The sequence below is a fragment of the Haematobia irritans genome, chromosome 4 (assembly GCF_050003625.1).
Source record: "Haematobia irritans isolate KBUSLIRL chromosome 4, ASM5000362v1, whole genome shotgun sequence".
In the NCBI taxonomy this organism is placed as follows: domain Eukaryota; kingdom Metazoa; phylum Arthropoda; class Insecta; order Diptera; family Muscidae; genus Haematobia; species Haematobia irritans.
Window position 1 is genome coordinate 25,786,382 of NC_134400.1, and position 17,848 is coordinate 25,804,229.

A 17,848-nucleotide genomic window follows, 5' to 3' on the forward strand; every position below is an offset into this window, starting at 1 on the left:
TAACAAAGTATATTTAATACAACTTACCTTTCATCATTTCAGTTGGGTTTCCATAAGGCTTCCATATAAGATAGGAAGTGATCGCTGCATACACCATGTTTGTTGTGAATTCTATTCAATCCAAGTACACTGCACTTCTAGATTGAGGCTGATACATTTGCCTACTCTTAGGAGCCGACGGACGATGTTGGGCTCCATGATGATGTATAGGCTAGTTTGTGGCGATATTCCATGCTCTGAATTGATATCCAGGATTAGGATAAATGTTCCTAGGGCATCTAGGAATTACCAGTTTCGTTTCAGTGATTTTCAACGTTCAAATTATGCATCTGTGGAGCCTATTCGTAGGATGTGCATTAGTTTTAATTCAATGTATCATCTAGTTGACATTAACTTAAGTATTTATATGGTGAAATCCAGAATTTTAGCATATTTGGATAACTAATACATTTGTTGTATTGAAGAACCTAATATTTTGTTTTGTTTTGTAATTTAACCGGCTGATGAGTCCTTCTCTGTAGCTGGTTAAATCCCTCTGCCTCCAACCCGACATGGTATCATGGTGTGTACGCTGTCCCTACGTCATGGGGTCGAGGCCCTCACGGTCGAAAGGGGCTGGAAAGTGGGCGATGGGATCGTTCGAAAGATTGGGTTTCATTGTGTGGATACCCGTCCGCAATAGCTACAAACATTTCCGTATTTTGGGATAAATTTAAATTTAGTGTACGTTATTTCTTTTCAAGTAATATCCTAATTCAAAAGCGTTCCATCGTCCCCCTCACCGCATCACGAATACGCTTGGTCTAACGATGATCTTCGACACCCAAAGGCCGATGATTCACCGGTAAGACGTCATGGAGCGCTTTTATTCTACCCAATTTTCTACCTAATGACGGCGTTTAAGTACAAGAAATACGGCGTGGAACCAGGGTAAATAAATGACGTCGTCAGAGATGGAACGAAGCAATCATCAGCTGTTCAGCTATTATTTACAGGTTATGTAAATTGTGTATTGGAATAGTTTAATTGGAGTGTCTGCTTGTTGAAGCATATACGAAATAATGGTGTTTTCCTCACTTCCCTTATTTGTTAGATCCCGTGGGCCTGATGAGTTTTGGCGTAAAAGGAAAATCTTTAAACTGGCTGCTGTGAGTATTCTTTAGGAATCCTAATATGAAGGAGACATCTTACAAAAATACAACAATTTTTAGCACTATCGTGGCCGCCGACGTAATGTTTATTCCATAACCATTCGAAATGTCCACCGTGCCTTGGTCTATGCCACCAAAGGACGTAAACTAAAGAAATTGGATATGAAAGAGGTAACTACTATAGCTGAACATTCTAAACGAAAGTTATAAACTGTGCTCTTTATAATCGTAGTTGTGGGACACAAGAGTACAAGCCGGCTGTGAACAATATGGATTATCATTGGACACATTCAAGGATGGTCTTGCACGCAATAACATTTTATTGAACAGGTAAATTAGTGTCTACACCCCTAGCTTAGATTTCAAATGATCTTGTCATTTTAATCTAGAAAATTCCCTCCCTTTGAATAAGACTCTAGTCAAATTCATAATTTACTATGTTAAATTTCAGAAAAGTGTTGGCTGATCTTGCAATTTGGGAACCACGATCATTTGAAGCATTGGCAAATTTGTCCCGTGAACGAGCTGTAGTGGAAACATTGCCTGGTGTTAGCGAACGTTCAGTTATGAATCAAGTCTATGGGCTAAACAATTTGAAAATAAAATAGTTCTTTTAAAATAAGAAAACATCCTGCTTAGTATTTCTTAATTGACTTAGCCTCATTTTCATGAAGCTCCGTTAGTGTTATGTTAGCTAACGAACTATTAAACCGTACTATGGAATATCTGTCATCTTGCCTATATATTCCATATGCCAGTTAGAAACTTAACTGCTGAAAATTTTTCAGACAGAGTTAACCGGAGAGAAGATATTTGCAATTTACTTCGTGTTAACTGGAAATTAAAGCCTAACGGAGCTACATGAAAACGGCAGTTAAAATAAAAAAACTCGGGGTTCTTTTTCAAAAAATAAAGCGTAAAACCGTTTTATTTTCCAGACATAAAAAAATGATTATTATATATAAACAGTTCACATTAACCACCCTGGACTTTAAAGGATAACAATTTCCCAGGACATGGTATGATGTGATATCTGCCAAAACTCAAGTATATAAGAAAATAGAATTTACAAACTATGATGACCATATCCTTCTCTTAAAAATATAGAAGGATGAAGTCCAAAATAAGGAGAAAGATTACATAAAATTACATTTACAAAATGCTTATTCTGGGAAGTGCCAATTCTATTCTAACTTGGCCAATATATCAGCTTCGCGGAAAAGTAAATATTCCTTTTTGTCTTCCATTTCGACTTTGGTGCCACCGAATTCCGGCAATAAAATACGATCACCTTCCTTAACGGCGGGGGGAATATGGGCACCAGTTTGCTAAAGAAAAAGAAACAGGAAATACTTTATCATTCATTAACTAGCAAATATTTGTATCGCTTACAGCATTTCTGGCACCAGGTCCAACAGCAATAACTGTGCCTTCCATCATTTTTCCTTGTGCTTTTTCAGGCAGAACAATGCCGCCTTTAGTTGTGGTCAAAGTTTCGGCACGTTTAACCAAGATGCGGTCCAACATAGGAATGATTCTTTTGATAGCAGACTAAAAATGTATAAAAACATAAAACCACCATTAATTTCATTGATAAAATTTGCATAATAACACATTTATAAAATCACTGTACTTCAACGTTCTATTTGTTTCCATATTACACAACACACGTACACCGGGTCCCCGATGTCATCTTTTATCAAACAAGAAACTTCTAGAACATTGGAGTTCTTCTTCCTTATTTCAAAGCAAAATATTATACATGTTATTCTTACCATTTTGTATGATTTTAAATGATTCTTTTTTTTTCAATTAATGAAGTTTTATTAATCAGCGATTAATAAGTAAAGCCAAGGAAGTTTCCCGAACAATTTTCCGCACGTGCTGCGATGCGATCCTTCCGAGCGAGTTTCTACTAATGAAAATTAGTGGAAGGCCAATCGGCTGATTTTTGTCAATAACCGATTTAAAGTTGTTATCGATATGCAGTGTTGCCGATTGCAACATTTCCTTTTATCAGCACGCTTTTGTGGCATTCAATCACAATTAACACATGCGTTGGAGAAAAGTTTATATTTGACACGCTTTCAAGCATTTCTCAAAGGAAAGGTTAAATTTCGATTTGGGAAATAATTTCTTAAATCTCATCGGAAAAGCGCCATCGCCATTGAGAAGTGTACCTCGTCAATGAGTGCAATTATTAGGTGCCTTTTTAGATAAATTTAGAACGACGCCAATAAGAGAAACAATCAGAAAAAGTGAATTTTAAGATAGTTGTAAAAGAATCATTGTGTTCAAGTAAAACACGATTATTTAGATGTTTAATAATTTGATTAAACATTTATAAATTGTTATAAATATATATTTATACCACTATCACATCACATTTAACATAATTTTTTTCACTAATAAATGAATGATGTTGAGGTACAAGTAGCAAGTTACATGTTGCAGCGTCTATCAGTCAGTGTTTTTATTCTCGATGGAGACCGCGTGTCTGGGAAAATATCTGAAAAACTAGCACTTTATTCCATTTGGAAAGTAAAAAATTGTTCATCAATATACCTTTCACAATTTTAAGCAAAATAACTATGTTTTCAGCACTTCATTATCGTTTTTATTTAAATAAATTATAAGAAGCTAGTTGTGCTTGGTGTTTCACAAAACATAAAATGGCTCTTGTAATAATAGAGATGGCAAAATACTTTCATGTACATTTCATACTTTTTGATACGCTTTCCCATCACAGTTGGCGATTGTTATAGTGTCAATTACGAGTCTGTGGTAGCGATGAGGATGAAATGGAACTTTGAAATGCTGGCAGGGTATTTACTATGCATCTGTTTTAAAACAAGTAAACGTAGCAAACAACTTTCAAAAATAAAATAATATAAGATTTATTTTAAATTTGTACATTTATAAATTCTCAATTTAATTAAAATAAGTAAATGCCACAGATCGCTTAGAATGTTCTAATCGCTACAAAATCCACACCGGTTATTTTCGTTTTCCTCATGATGCTGATCTACCAGTGTCAATATTACGTCCACACTAGGCACTAACTCTTAGTAAGGGTAGGTACTATGTTCGGTTTTCGCGTTGAAAACCACTTTATTTTCGCGATTACTTCCCTGCCAACATTTTTGGAATTTGACGACACTTCTGAGAATCTCCACCACGTCGAAAACAATCGTATACGATATCAAAAACTCGTCGGAAAAGCGCCGTCACTATTGAGAAGTTGTACCACGCAAAAGTTACTACAAAAAGGTTTCGCATGAGTGCAATTATTAGGTGCCTTTATAGATCAATTTAGAACGACGCCAATAAGGGACCCTCCAAACAATCAGAAAAAGTGCATTTTAAGATAGTTGTAAAAGAATCATTGTGGTCGAGTAAAACACGTTTGTTTAGATATTTATTAATTTGTGTAAACATTTACAAATTCTTAAAAATATAACATTTATACCACTATCACATTACATTTTAAATAATTTTTGGCATTAATGATGATGTTGAGTTACAAGTAGCGAGTTACATGTTGCAGCATCTATCAACTAGTGTTTTTATTTGATGGAAGCAGCATGTCTGTAAAATATCTGAAAAACAATCACTTTATTCCATTTGGAAAATCAAAAATTGTTCACCAATATACCTTTCGCAATTTTAAGCGTATAATCTATGTTTTCAGAACTTTATTTTCGTTTTTATTTAATTAAAATATAACAAGCTGGTTGCGCTTGGCGTTTCACAAGAAATAAAATCGTAGTAGGGATGGCAAAATACTTTCATGTACTTTTTGATGTACCTTTTCATGATGGTTGAAGTGACATTTACGAGTCTGTGGTAACGATGAGGATGAAATGGAACTTTGAAATGCTGGCAGGGTTTTCCTTAGATAACCAAAATTATAAATGAAAACAAACTTATTCCTGTAAAGTCTTGCCGAAATCTAGAGGAACAAGAAACTACGCATCAATTGAGTTAATTTGTCTGCTTTATATTGAACTGTTTTAATAAAGTAACCACGAAAATTTCAACGCGAAAAGCGAACATAGTACTTACCTTAAAAGGGAATTTTGGCCGAAATCCTCAGAGATTTCAGTAGATTTTCAATAGGGAATCATCAGCAGAGTTTGCTGGCAGTAAAAGAGCGATAGATGAACATTTTTCGAGCCATTCTAGATAGTTTTCTTCGAGATATAAATTCTATATCGAAAACGATAACGAACGTTGTATTCAGGTGGGATATTGGAGATTGGAACTCAAATGTTTGTTCTAATCAAATAAAAAACCCTACAGCTTAAAGGTTAATTTTTGGTTCAAATAATAACATTCAGTGGAAACTAAAGAATGTTGCAACTATGACTATTTCATCTGGAAACAAATGATCGAAATATCTTTTCGTGCGTAGTGAGAACGTAGAATTATTCAGAAATTATTTCCATAATTATTTCGTTTAAACGCCAATTCATCAAAATGCAATTTGGCTACACCGTCGCGAATTGCACTGATGGAAGATGACCAGTGCAACGATGTTCTTGATAGCTCATAAAAGTGAGTGTTGCATCGAGTACTACACTGCTTCCTAGAGCAAGAAGTTACCCTGCTAGCATTTCAAAGTTACATTTCATCCTCGTCTCTCCCACAGACTCGTAAATGTCACTACAACAATCGTCAACTGTGTTGGGGGAAGCATATCAAAAAGCACAAAATGTACATGAAAGTATTTTGCCATCACTGCTGTTAGAAGTGCCATTTTATATTTTGTGAAACGCCAAGCGCAACTAGCTTATTATAATTTATTTAAATAAAAACGAAAATGAAGTGTTATTACTCTTAAATTGTGAAAGGTATATGATGAACAATTTTCGACTTTCCAAATGGAATAAAGTGATTGTTTTTTCAGATATTTTTCCAGACACGCTGCCTCCTTCGAGAATAAACAAACGGCTGATAGACGTTGCAACATGTAACTTGCTACGTCTAAATCAACATCATTCTTTTATTAATGAAAAAAGTTATTTTAAATGTGTTGTGATAAACGGAAACATGTTATTTTTGTAAGAATTGATAAATGTTTCATCAAATTAATAAACATCTACACAATCGTGTTTTACTTGACCACAATGATTCTTTTACAACTACCTTAAAATGCACTTTTTCTGATAGTTTGCAGTGGTTCTTATTGGCGTCGTTCTAAATTGATCTAAAAAGGCACCTAATAATTGCACTGATGAGAAACTTTTTTGTAGTAACTTGGCGTGGTACAACTTCTCAATAGTGACGGCGCTTTTCCGACGAGTTTTTGATGTCGTATACGATTGTTTTCGACGTGGTGGGGATTCTCAGTAGTGCCGTCAAATTCAAAACATGACTAAATAATCGGTAAATGTGATATCGATCCCATTAACATGCAGAAGTATCGATTATGTCTTCAGATTTAACTTATAATGTGGTCAATATATGGTATATGTTCGACACGAGCACTGTCTATAGTCTGCACGGCGCATTACGACGTCAATAATTCTATTGCTACGAATGTATAATCAACAATTTTTAGCGTCAACAAAATATCGTTTAGTATCGATTTAACGTTATCGGTATAATCAGTATCATTGTCATCACTAATCGCACGTGGTAACTGTGAGTTTTCGTGAAATTTTCAAATAATTTGTTTCACTTAAAAAACTTAATAAAAATGGGCAAAATCAAGACTGAACCTTTGGATGATACAACCAGCGAAGTTTTAAATGCAACAAATGTTAGTGTAAAAGAGGAAGACACCTACGACGATAAGCTGAAGTACGTTAATGCCATATCACAGCCGATGGCCAGCAAAAAGATAGCCAAGAAATGCTATAAACTTATTAAAAAAGCAATGAAACACAAAACTTATCTTCGGAATGGACTTAAAGACGTTCAAACTCGCTTGCGCAAAGGAGAAACAGGGTATGTTATTTGCAAAATGTTGCAAGGGGATATGGATGTTAGCCATGGGTAGTTCCACTGATGTCAGTGCGTTAAACTTATGTTCTATATTTTAATCTCAAATATAGATGACCTTAAAGTTCGTTCTGAAATACTAATGTTGTAACACTAATTGTTTAACCACCACTGAGAAAAATTTGTAATGTCTGGTAATATAACCCGACCTAATCATCTAATTAGAGTGGTTAAATAACTCAGAGCGCTAAGAGCATATTTTATATTAGTTTCATTTATTATAATTTTCTATTTATAGATTGGTTATTTTCGCCGGAGATGTAACTCCAGTTGATATAATGTGCCATCTCCCTGCTGTATGCGAAGAAAAGGGTATACCTTATGTTTATACACCAAGCCGTGCAGATTTGGGTGCAGCAATGGGCGTGCGACGTGGAACAGTTGCTTTATTGGTACGAGAAAATGATGATTACAAAGACCTATATGATGAACTTAAGCAAGAAATCTCCACCTTGTATGTTCCCTTGTAGGCGATTGTTTTAAGCATTTTCATTAAATAGTATCTATAGTTTGATAAGTGATATTTTAATTTTTTTATTAAAGTTATAGAAATATAAAAAAAAAACACCACACTTTAAGAAGGAAATTTGTTTGAGATTTATTTCGTAATCGGTAAAACAATTGTTTCGGGGAATTAAAAAAAAAACTGAAGTTTGAGGTAATTTTATTTCCAAAAATGCGTCTAATAATAAAATAGGGGATAAAAACAGAAGTTTTCCGACTTAATTAGACTTTACAATTTTCTTAATAGGTGAGACACGAAATTATTTCAACCATAGTACTTATCAACGAATTTGAATTTAATGGTTCTAATGTGTAATATTACCTCTGTATATTAGAATTCTTTATAAAAACTGGAACTTTCGTTTGCCGCGAGATGAACAAATAATAAACAATTATCTCTACAACAAAAGTCTCTCGCTTCACAATTATTTCGATCGATTCCGAACACCAAAAAAGTTTTTCAGCGGTGGATTATTCCACCTTAGTAATGCTGGTGGCATTTCTAAGTGTTTCAAAGCTTCTCTAAGTGGTTTCATTGCAATATGGAACGCAGTTCGGACTCGGCTATAAAAAGGAGGTCTCTAGTCATTGAGCTTAACATGGAATCGGGCAGCACTCAGTGATAAGAGAGAAGTTTACCATTGTTGTACCACAATGGACTGAATAGTCTAAGTGAGCCTAATGCATCAGGTTGCCACCTAACCTAACTTTGGGAAAAGTTGTGGTCTTTCAGAAATTCTCAGAGATAACTTTGACTATGGGATAAGTCAGCTTTCATTTTCCGTAGATCTTTCTGCTTTGTCTTTTAACAGTTTTGTTTTATGTGCTGAATGATTTCTATGGGATATACAATAAAAAATAATTTCCCGATCAAAATAAATGCTATCGCATAGGTTCTCAAGTTTCCTGGGATATTGACAAGTGGTGGTTTTCAATTTCATAGCAAAACACTCCATTCAAGCAATTTTCTATAATGGCATGTGTGGTTGTCCTGGCGCTCTAAAAATCATATATCAACAATGGTTTTAGAACCTATTAAATCGCCAAATGCCGGTACCGCCAGACTTAAAGAAATATGTAGACGAAATGTGTTTGCCGTCCAGGTTATTCACCGGTGGAGAAATTGGATAATTCAACCTCATCAACAATTAATACCCTCATATCTAATCCTTGAAGAGATTACTTACTTTTAATTGTGACAAAATTTTTATTTTTTTATCACGAAACCTACTTTTAGCTATATATAGGTCGTAGATTTATGTTACCACGAGGCTTTTTACTGCCCTTGTTAGACCCATTCTGGAGTATGGGTCTATCGTATGGGATCCTCAGTATGATGTTTACATTGATAGGATAGAATCGGTTCAGAAGCAGTTCTTGTTGTTCGCTTTGAGGCATCTTCATTGGAACAGTGATATTGTTCATCCTCCTTACACTTCTAGATTGAGGTAAATGAATCAACCTACTCTTAGGAGCCGACGGACGATGATGTTGAGCTCTATGATGGTGTATAGTTTAGTTAGGGGTGATATTCCATGCTCGGAATTGATATCTAGGATTAGCTTCGCTAGGCTTTAACTGCCAGTTAACAGAAAGAAAAATTTAAATATTTTCCCTTCGGTTAACTTTTAACTGAAAATTGTTCGTTCCGTTCGAAAAGACTTGAAGCGCAACATATACATGTAGGTTGGCTTGCAGACGTACTGGTTTAATCAGTACACGTTCTGGTTTTTGGCAATTGTACTGGTTGTGCCAATTTGAAATCTGGCAAGCCTACATATAGGAGCTATCGAAATATTCGTTATGTTCGCCCGCGACCAAAGATTATTTTGTAATCTTGTGTTTCTTTTACTTTATAAGATTTTTCTACATGATGTACGTAGTTTTAGCCAAGTCATGATAACCAAACATATTAAAGTTTTGTCCTAAAGGTCGGTATGCACCTCTAGCGAAAAATTTCATTCCCATAAGAAATGCATTGCTATTTATGCTAACGAAATTTTCGGTAGCGTTCAATTTCGTAAACTGGTACGCACCTCTAATGAAAACAACAGGGTTGTCAAAAGCATATTTTGGCAGCAAACATTTAATTTATTACAATCATTGTGTGCGTAAAAGTTTTAAAAGGTCTGTAAATAATAAACAATTTATTTGAGGAATATTTGGAACATATATTAACAATTTTTAAAAGCGATTAGCTGGTTTAAAATTTGTGTACACAGCCCTGTTTTTTTGTTGTAGGCTTAAATAAATTTTTTCTACCGAAAATTTCGCTAGAGGTGCATACCGGCCTTAAATTATTAAAAACACTATCACTAAAACTTATTTTAAAAAATAATCAAGTGAACTACATAAAACAATTTAACATATACATACATAAATATGAACCGCGACCGTAGGAAAGTAGGTCATTGACTGTAGTCTGATAGCCCAACAACAGCTGTTCAGCTAACGAATAAAGCGTGGACACATTTCCAGTATTTATTTTAGTCTGTCTGAAGACGTGTTTCACTAAAACATCTATCATTTGAATGCGGTTTTGTCAAAAATAAAATATAATAAATATTTGTACACAAAAATTCCATCGGCTATTTCGTTTTCACTACCCGCTACTTTAATCATGGTTATTTTTGTCGTGTGTAGACATCATTAGCAGACCGGCGTTTATTTGTTTTCGTTGAACGCGGTACAAAATTAAAGCGCTCTAACCGCACAACTTACACCCACAACACGTCTTATCTGTGACAATCATAGGCCCTAGGGTGTGATGATCTTTGTCAAGCCAGGGTTATTCGTGATGTGGTGAGGGGGACGATGGAACGCTTTTGAATTAGGATAAACATAAACCAACAACAAAAACAACCATTTATTTATTTTATGTTCAAGTTGAGTTTCCACATCGCTACCATCAAAGACAATTAAAGAAGAAGACATGAATTGGGCTTTGATAGTGTTAGTGCTAAGAACCAGAGATTAGCCCCATACTTGTAGGAAAAGCCCTTCGAACTTACTGGTTTGATACAGACAATTTTTATTTTGCTATTTTCTCAAAAGTTCCTGCCAATTTCTGTGTCGTTTGCACTAAATTATTGATTAAATGTTTCATGATGTGTTTTCGTTCTTTTAAAAGTTAAAAAAATTGTTAAAATAAGAGAATTAGGTTTTGTTACGAATGCAAAATGAAAAGAGAAACCGAAAAAAAGTTGCAACTTCTCATCGAACATGTATGGGGCTAATCTCTGGTTCTTGAGAAAAAAGAATAACAACATGCCCAATTCATGTCTTCTTCTTTAATTGTCTTTGGCTACCATAGACAGGACAATATAACAATCGCCGACTGTTTATAATCACCGAGCTGTTTTCATTTGGATCATCACTTACGTTCAGTTAACAACGAAAAGATAAAGTCCTTATAAAAAGTGTTCGATCCTTCTCAAATATGACGGATTTTAAATCATCTTCCTCACGACATGGCACGTCGTCATCCTCCTCACAAAGTTCTTTGCTCGTATCCAAGCCAGCAAATTTACAGTGCAAAGATTTCCAGGAGTATCTTAGAACTAGGAGCCCAGAAACTTTGGAGAAACTCTACAATTATCCAACGATATGTTTGGCAGTGTATAGAGAGATGCCTGAAATAGCTAGACAATTTGTAATACGAATATTGTTTGTGGAGCAGCCGGTACCGCAAGCAGTAGTAGCCTCGTGGGGTTCCCAATATTATGCTAAGTAGGAATAATACCGCAATTGCCATTTAAAGCCGTATATGTCTAACCATTTCCTTTTTCAGAGAACAAGCGGTTTCCACAAACATTTTGACCGAGTTGAATGTTTGGCGTACCACTGCCATTCCTGGTGGTTTATCAGCTTGGGAATTGTGTCCAACATTCAAAAAGAATTTAAAAATTGCCCTATTAGGAGGTGGTAAAACCTGGTCAATGTCCCATACTTTGGAGAAAGACTCTAAACCTCGTGATATAGCCTTCCTTGACCAATACGCTATGTCTAGGTGGCGATGTGTTTTACATTATATGGTGGGGACAGGTGGAGCTAACAAAGGTCAAGGAAGTGAAGTCATAAGCCCCGATGCAGTTAGAATACTATTGCACGCCAATTTAATGAAGCGTGACGAAACAGGTATTACAATAACGAGACAAGGTTTCCAGTTTTTATTGCTAGATACACAGTCTCAAGTGTGGCATTTTATGCTAATGTATTTGGATACATGTGAGGAAAGGGGCCTCTCATTGCCTGAATGTTTGAGCATGTTATTTCAACTAAGCTTTTCTACGTTGGGAAGGGATTACAGTTCTGAGGGGATGAATTCCAAAATGTTGGCATTTCTACAACATTTAAGAGAATTTGGATTAGTGTTCCAGAGAAAACGTAAAGAGGGCAGATTCTATCCCACTCGATTGGCCCTGAATGTAACAAATAAAGCGGCCACCGTTCCCGCAGTAGTATTGGAGGATGAAAAGTCTCAAGAAAGTGGTTACATAGTGGTAGAAACAAATTATCGAGTCTATGCATATACCGATTCCCCCCTCCAGGTGGCTGTACTTGGCCTATTTACCGAATTACTCTACCGTTTCCCAAACCTAGTGGTGGGCGTACTTACTAGAGATTCTGTACGTCAGGCTTTAAGAGGTGGTATCACTGCAGATCAAATAATCAGCTATTTGGAGCAATATGCACATCCAAATATGAAATTAACAGAGTCAGCCATCAAATCGAAATCTCCATTACCGCCAACTGTTGTTGATCAAATTAAGTTGTGGGAACTGGAACGCAATCGTTTCACTTACACCGAAGGTGTCGTGTACAATCAATTTTTATCGCAAGCTGATTTTGTAACCCTCAGAGACTATGCTCAATCCATTAATGTTCTTGTGTGGCAAAATGAACGAACTCGCACGATGGTTGTAACGAAAAATGGTCATGACGATGTCAAAAAATATTGGAAGCGTTACTCAAAGAGTGGCAGTTAAATAAATATAAGCGGAATATTCAAATCAATTAAGTTTTTATCCAAAGTAGAAACCACAATAAAACAGATGGCTGAAAAGGAAATCAAATTTTAAAAAGGCATTGAAACTAAGAGAAAATTGACTCTTAAGGTAGGTGATATAAATTATGTGCTTTTATTTATTCGTGGTAAAAACCCCTAAATTATCTGTGCAATTCACTTTCTTTCGACCACTTCCCCCACCCAGCCAGGGATAGTTGTATGAAATCTTCGAATTTGAAACTAGTTTTCCATGCCCCTTGTTTCCCTTCTTCCGTACAATTACACACTTTCAATCAAAACTCTGTTTTAAATATTTTAATAAAGAAGAACCAAATTTCCAACAAATTTTATATAAAAAAACAATCCGTCGAATAAATAACATAGGTAATTAATGTTGCATAGACGTTTCATAATATGTACTAATCTAACCAATACAAAATGTCAATGTGCATGCGATGATGATTGCTTAAAACATAATTGGCCTTTGTGGCATACAAAGATTATAATAGCTTTTTTTGTCCCAGAAATCCATACCCTTCCAACCGCACCATCCTTTGGACTGTATAATTTGTAAATCATCTTCTCCTGTATAATGAGGATCCAGTATGAGGAATTTTATTTGGCCTGTTTGGACATTGTAATCAATGCCAATTATAGTGTGGGCCAAGACACCTCCACCAATCATAATAGGGGTACCCTGAGTCTGAAAATGCATAGCTAAGTCAGATGCTATCGTGGACAGTTCTCCACCAGATGTGACATGTTGAATTTTAGAATCTACATTAAGAAATCCTTGCAGGCACATGCCAACTTCAGTGGAACCTGTGGACAAAAAATTGACAAACTTTTTATTGTCTTGGTGATGCGTAAAATATTACCCACCTATCCATTGTGATGAACCTTTAAAATTTTGTGGCTTGTCACCGATTTTAACCAAATATTGTTGTATTTCCATATGTGTAGGTACAGGACGATCAGTATAGCCCTGTAATAAAAACCAAGAGCAGATAGTTTGCAAAGATCTATAAGCACATCCCCAGCCTTTGTCTTGCATTTGCTGCTGCAAATAGTGGTAATAATGGTAGTTGCCTTGCACCAAATATTGTTTACCATCGGCTACACCACTAGCCTTCAGGCCCAAATGGGTGTTAAGCAAAGGGCCATCCGAAGAAATCTCATTACGGAATATGCAAGCATTAGATCGACGAAAATATGGTCGTATTACTGGCAGTCCTGAATGGCGATGTAGGAGTTTTCGCTTATTTTGCATGTTGGCATCATCATCAGAGACATTATCCAAATAGCAGCAAGATATGAAGTGTCCAAATTCCTTTGAATAGGGAATACAATTACAAAAAAAAAAAAAAATAAATAAATTAGACCCCATATATGATATTTGCATTTCTTACTCGTGGATAGAAGTTATACATCTTTGGAACCCTCGGTTTATTTGCTGCATTCTCTTCCAGGTTCTCGCTTATACTCTGCTCACATAAACGTAATGATCGGCATATGCTTTCAATTAAAATGTCATACAATCTGGACACTTTAGTTTCCTGATTTAGAATGGCCATAGGCTCGATTTCTATGGGCACTGCAAACCTTTTTTCCGACGGTTTTAGGCACATGCTTACAGCTGGCAGTGTATTCATGTTATTGTCAGTTTCGGAAAATTCTCTTGTTTTAGACTTTAGCACTTCAATATTTACTACATCAAAATCACATCCCAAAGCACCGTATACGTTGCTTAATTTGATATCAGCCGGTGAAGTTTTCTTACTTTTCTTTTCCCCATTATTCACCTTATTTTCCTGATCGAAATGCACAGCAGTCTGAACTGCGCTCACTAAATCTTTCATAGGACAATCATTGTTAATTCCGACTTTATGTCCCGAATAAGCCGACCCCTGAGCTCCGCCATTTGTGATGAATACCTTTGTAGGGTGTACGTTAAATGCTATACTACCACCTGAAATTGTTTTCCTTAAGGCATGCATTTCCTTACGCACTGATAAGGCATTGCCTTCCGTATAGATAGTCCAGGAACACGTTAGGCGAGTAAAGCAGAAATCTCTATACAATTGTTCCTCTTCCATCACTTCGAAAGGGACATGTTCCAATTTGCCATGCATAAGAAAGGATGCTTTCAAACCCACTAGAGTGCCCAATTCACAATGTAATAAAATAGGATTATCTGTTATGTCCACATCCTTAAAGATTTCATTTAAATGAGCCTCGGCATCAGAGCAATCGCCAAATTTTACCAAGCCACACAAATCGACTTCTGCAGGAAACTTATGTTGAATCTGTTCATAATTAAGCTGCCCTAATGTAGACTCGACATTAAATCCAAGCAATAAAAACACACCGTCTCCATAGAATACACCAAACAAACATCCACTACATTGTTGTTTCACCTCCTCCAACCGCTGCATCAAACAATTTAAAAATTATTGTGAAACGGAAACCTTTGAACTGTCTCAAATTAAATATACCTTCAAAAGTAGCGCTGATATTTTTAATTTCGGCAACATTACGGTCAAAAATTAAAGAAATCAATACGTTGGCAATAAATTAATCATATATTGAATGTTGTCATTCGCTGCTTCGCTGGCTATAATTGAATGTTATTGCGTCGTAAATGTAATCGTAACGTGGTAACACCATACATACTAATCCATGCATAAGCATTAGCTCCGTTCGCGTACCCAGTAATTTTAAAAATTATAACAAACCGTTTACTCAAAAATATGAGCAAAATTTGTGGTAAATGCTTGGGGCAGTTACATATCGTTATCAGTTGCTTTTCTATAAAATAAAAACGAAAATGAAGTACTGAAAACAGAGTTATTACGCTTGAAATTGAGAAAGGTATATTGGTGAACAATTTGCGACTTTGGAATAGTGATAGTTTTTCAAATATTTTTCCAGACATGCTCCCTCAATCAAGAATAAACACTGATAAACGCTGGTGCATCGGCCGAATATAGCAGAATTGCAACAACAATTAGTTTTTAAGGCGTTATTTTCAATGTGTTTTTATTCGTAGAAATGTTATATAATTTATAAATTTTTATTCAAATTAATAAACATCTAAACAATCGTATTTTACTTGACTATAATGATTCTTTTACAACTATCTTCAAATGCACTTTTTCTAATTGTTTGGAGTGGATCTTATTGGTGTCGTTCCAAATTTATCTAATAAGGCATTTATAATTGCACTCATGCGATAATTTTTTGTAGTAACTTGGCGTGGTACAACTTCTCAATAGCGACGAGTTTTGAATACGACTGTTTTCGACGTGGTGGGAAATAAGCTAGTTCCGCTTGGTGTTTCACAAAATATAAAATGGCTCTTGTAGCAATAATGATAATTTTTTGTAGTAACTTGGCGTGGTACAACTTCTCAATAGCGACGAGTTTTGAATACGACTGTTTTCGACGTGGTGGGAAATAAGCTAGTTCCGCTTGGTGTTTCACAAAATATAAAATGGCTCTTGTAGCAATAATGATGGTAAAATACATTCATGTACATTTAATACTTTTTGATACGCTTCCCCATCACTGGTGGAGATTGTTTTAGTGTCACTTATGTATCTTCCAGACTATAAGTTTTTCCGGACGGAATGTCCGTATTTGTAAAGAATCTTACAGTGTGGCCAATCGATACAAATTGTCGGCGATGACTAAATAATTGGTGTGTTATCGAGCTCATAAACATGCAGCAGTATCGATTATGCCTTCGGACTTAACTTATAATATGGCCAATATACGGGATATGTTCGACACGAGCACTGTCGTCCGGATAAACGGCGTATTACGTGTTTGTGGTAGCGATGGGGATGAAATGGAACTTTGAAATGTTGGCGGGGATTTACATGCGTGAAGATACCCAATCCAGGGATTTTTACCTGGATTGCGCTCGCGTAATTTTCTACCAATTTAAATGTTGAATTACACACCATGCGTCAATCTGTGCGTTGATGGAAGGGTTGATATTTTCTGTTTGCGGTAGACTATTGGAGCTTTTGATTTCAAAGAGAAATTTCAACTCTTCAATCATCGGACGCATTGTACGCATTGAACGCATGGTATGCAATTCTACCTTATGCGCTTTACAGACTATCAGTTATTCCGGACGGAATGTCGGTGTTTGTTAAGAATCTTACAGTGTGTCGGATCGATACGACTTGTCGGCGATGACTAAATAATCGGTAAATGTGTTATCGATCCCATAAACATGCAGCAGTATCGATTATGGCTTCGGACTTAACTTATAATATGCACAATATATGGGATATGTTTGACACGAGCACTGTCGTCCAGAATAACTGATAGTCTGTAATGCGCTTCAAGCTCTGTTTATGCTGAAACAAGGTAAATGCCGAATAAAATCGATGTTTTGGGGCTACATATTGGCCGAATAACTCGTCACAATAGGCAATATCGTAATTCCCTGCCAGCATTTCAAAGTTCCATTTCATCCTCATCGCTACCACAGACTCGTAACGCGTCTTACAGACTATAAGTTTTTTCGGACGGAATATCTGTGTTTGTAAAGAAACTTACACTGTGTCAAACAGATACGACAATTCTTTGATGACTAAATTATCGGTAAATATGTTATCGATCCCATAAACATGCAGCAGTGTCGATTATGCCTTCGGACTTAACTTATAATGTAGCCAATATATTGGATATGTTCGACACGACCACTGTCGTCCGGATAAAGTTATAGTCTGCAAGGCGCATAATGCGTCTTACAGACTATAAGTTTTTCCAGACGGAATGTCTGTGTTTGTATAGAATCTTACAGTATATCCAATCGATACGACAATTCGTTGATGACTAACAACCTGTTTCTGTATGTCGAACGAGCTCTATCGATCGACTGAAATGGAAACAAACAGCTGAATTTATAACCAAAAATCAGCTGTTAGTATACATTTCAGTCGATCGATAGAGATCGTTCGACATAAAGAAACAGGCTGTAAATAATCGGTAAATGCGTTATCGATCCCATAAACATGCAGCAGTATCGATTATGCCTTCGGACTTAACATATAATGTGGCCAATATATGGGATATGTTCGAAACGTCCACTGTCGTCCGGCTAAACTTATAGTCTGTGGTGGGGGAAGGCTATCAAAAAGTATGATATTGTTACGGATGTGAT

The 17,848-nt window shown here is 35.9% G+C and overlaps 5 protein-coding genes and 1 long non-coding RNA gene across 7 annotated transcripts in view; 3 read left to right on the forward strand and 3 right to left on the reverse strand.

The window, feature by feature from the left end:
* The window catches only part of LOC142236875 (uncharacterized), a 391,437-nt gene extending 374,477 nt beyond the window's left edge, over positions 1-16,960 (reverse strand). The window contains exon 1 of the long non-coding RNA XR_012722241.1: positions 16,778-16,960. This is a non-coding gene — a long non-coding RNA (uncharacterized LOC142236875). The remainder of the gene's footprint in view (positions 1-16,777) is intronic.
* Positions 972-1,778, forward strand: mRpL20 (mitochondrial ribosomal protein L20). Its single transcript, XM_075305232.1, has 4 exons — positions 972-1,148; positions 1,212-1,322; positions 1,384-1,481; positions 1,603-1,778. Exons 1-4 carry the CDS (start codon positions 1,062-1,064, stop codon positions 1,757-1,759), a joined length of 453 nt encoding a protein of 150 aa, XP_075161347.1. The 5' UTR covers positions 972-1,061; the 3' UTR covers positions 1,760-1,778.
* LOC142234150 (10 kDa heat shock protein, mitochondrial) lies at positions 2,047-3,086 on the reverse strand. Its single transcript, XM_075305233.1, has 3 exons — positions 2,927-3,086; positions 2,544-2,702; positions 2,047-2,479 (listed from the first exon to the last, which is right to left on the reverse strand). The coding sequence occupies exons 1-3, from the start codon at positions 2,927-2,929 to the stop codon at positions 2,336-2,338; spliced, it is 306 nt and encodes a 101-aa protein (XP_075161348.1). The 5' UTR covers positions 2,930-3,086; the 3' UTR covers positions 2,047-2,335.
* NHP2 (NHP2 ribonucleoprotein) lies at positions 6,756-7,743 on the forward strand. Its single transcript, XM_075306241.1, has 2 exons — positions 6,756-7,103; positions 7,396-7,743. The coding sequence occupies exons 1-2, from the start codon at positions 6,853-6,855 to the stop codon at positions 7,625-7,627; spliced, it is 483 nt and encodes a 160-aa protein (XP_075162356.1). The 5' UTR covers positions 6,756-6,852; the 3' UTR covers positions 7,628-7,743.
* On the forward strand, positions 10,152-12,736 carry mrn (general transcription factor IIH subunit 4 marionette). 2 transcript variants are annotated; one of them, XM_075303330.1, is made up of 3 exons: positions 10,152-10,613; positions 10,975-11,390; positions 11,452-12,736. In XM_075303330.1, the coding sequence occupies exons 2-3, from the start codon at positions 11,101-11,103 to the stop codon at positions 12,647-12,649; spliced, it is 1,488 nt and encodes a 495-aa protein (XP_075159445.1). In that variant the 5' UTR covers positions 10,152-10,613; positions 10,975-11,100; the 3' UTR covers positions 12,650-12,736. The 2 variants fall into 2 exon arrangements, with proteins under 2 accessions (XP_075159445.1, XP_075159446.1); XM_075303331.1 differs by having other exon boundaries at positions 10,152-10,546.
* Positions 12,970-15,318, reverse strand: Ufsp2 (UFM1 specific peptidase 2). The gene is made up of 4 exons (XM_075303329.1): positions 15,165-15,318; positions 14,079-15,098; positions 13,552-13,999; positions 12,970-13,491 (listed from the first exon to the last, which is right to left on the reverse strand). The coding sequence occupies exons 1-4, from the start codon at positions 15,201-15,203 to the stop codon at positions 13,136-13,138; spliced, it is 1,863 nt and encodes a 620-aa protein (XP_075159444.1). The 5' UTR covers positions 15,204-15,318; the 3' UTR covers positions 12,970-13,135.
* Positions 16,961-17,848: the final 888 nt, after the last annotated feature.

What these genes read in the sequence shown, in the direction of transcription:
- mRpL20 (XM_075305232.1), top strand. Translation starts at nt 1,062, where the DNA reads ATGGTGTTTTCCTCACTTCCCTTATTTGTTAGATCCCGTGGGCCTGAT. An exon ending in AAATCTTTAAACTGGCTGCT is followed by an intron (nt 1,149 to 1,211) that starts GTGAGTATTCTT and finishes AACAATTTTTAG; the next exon opens with CACTATCGTGGCCGCCGACG. An exon ending in AGAAATTGGATATGAAAGAG is followed by an intron (nt 1,323 to 1,383) that starts GTAACTACTATA and finishes TTATAATCGTAG; the next exon opens with TTGTGGGACACAAGAGTACA.
- LOC142234150 (XM_075305233.1), bottom strand. An exon ending in GACCTGGTGCCAGAAATGCT is followed by an intron (nt 2,480 to 2,543) that starts GTAAGCGATACA and finishes CTTTTTCTTTAG; the next exon opens with CAAACTGGTGCCCATATTCC.
- NHP2 (XM_075306241.1), top strand. Translation starts at nt 6,853, where the DNA reads ATGGGCAAAATCAAGACTGAACCTTTGGATGATACAACCAGCGAAGTT. An exon ending in TTGCGCAAAGGAGAAACAGG is followed by an intron (nt 7,104 to 7,395) that starts GTATGTTATTTG and finishes TTCTATTTATAG; the next exon opens with ATTGGTTATTTTCGCCGGAG.
- mrn (XM_075303330.1), top strand. Translation starts at nt 11,101, where the DNA reads ATGACGGATTTTAAATCATCTTCCTCACGACATGGCACGTCGTCATCC. An exon ending in GGTTCCCAATATTATGCTAA is followed by an intron (nt 11,391 to 11,451) that starts GTAGGAATAATA and finishes TTCCTTTTTCAG; the next exon opens with AGAACAAGCGGTTTCCACAA.
- Ufsp2 (XM_075303329.1), bottom strand. Translation starts at nt 15,203, where the DNA reads ATGTTGCCGAAATTAAAAATATCAGCGCTACTTTTGAAG. An exon ending in TGTATAACTTCTATCCACGA is followed by an intron (nt 14,000 to 14,078) that starts GTAAGAAATGCA and finishes CCCTATTCAAAG; the next exon opens with GAATTTGGACACTTCATATC. An exon ending in AGGTTCATCACAATGGATAG is followed by an intron (nt 13,492 to 13,551) that starts GTGGGTAATATT and finishes TTTTGTCCACAG; the next exon opens with GTTCCACTGAAGTTGGCATG.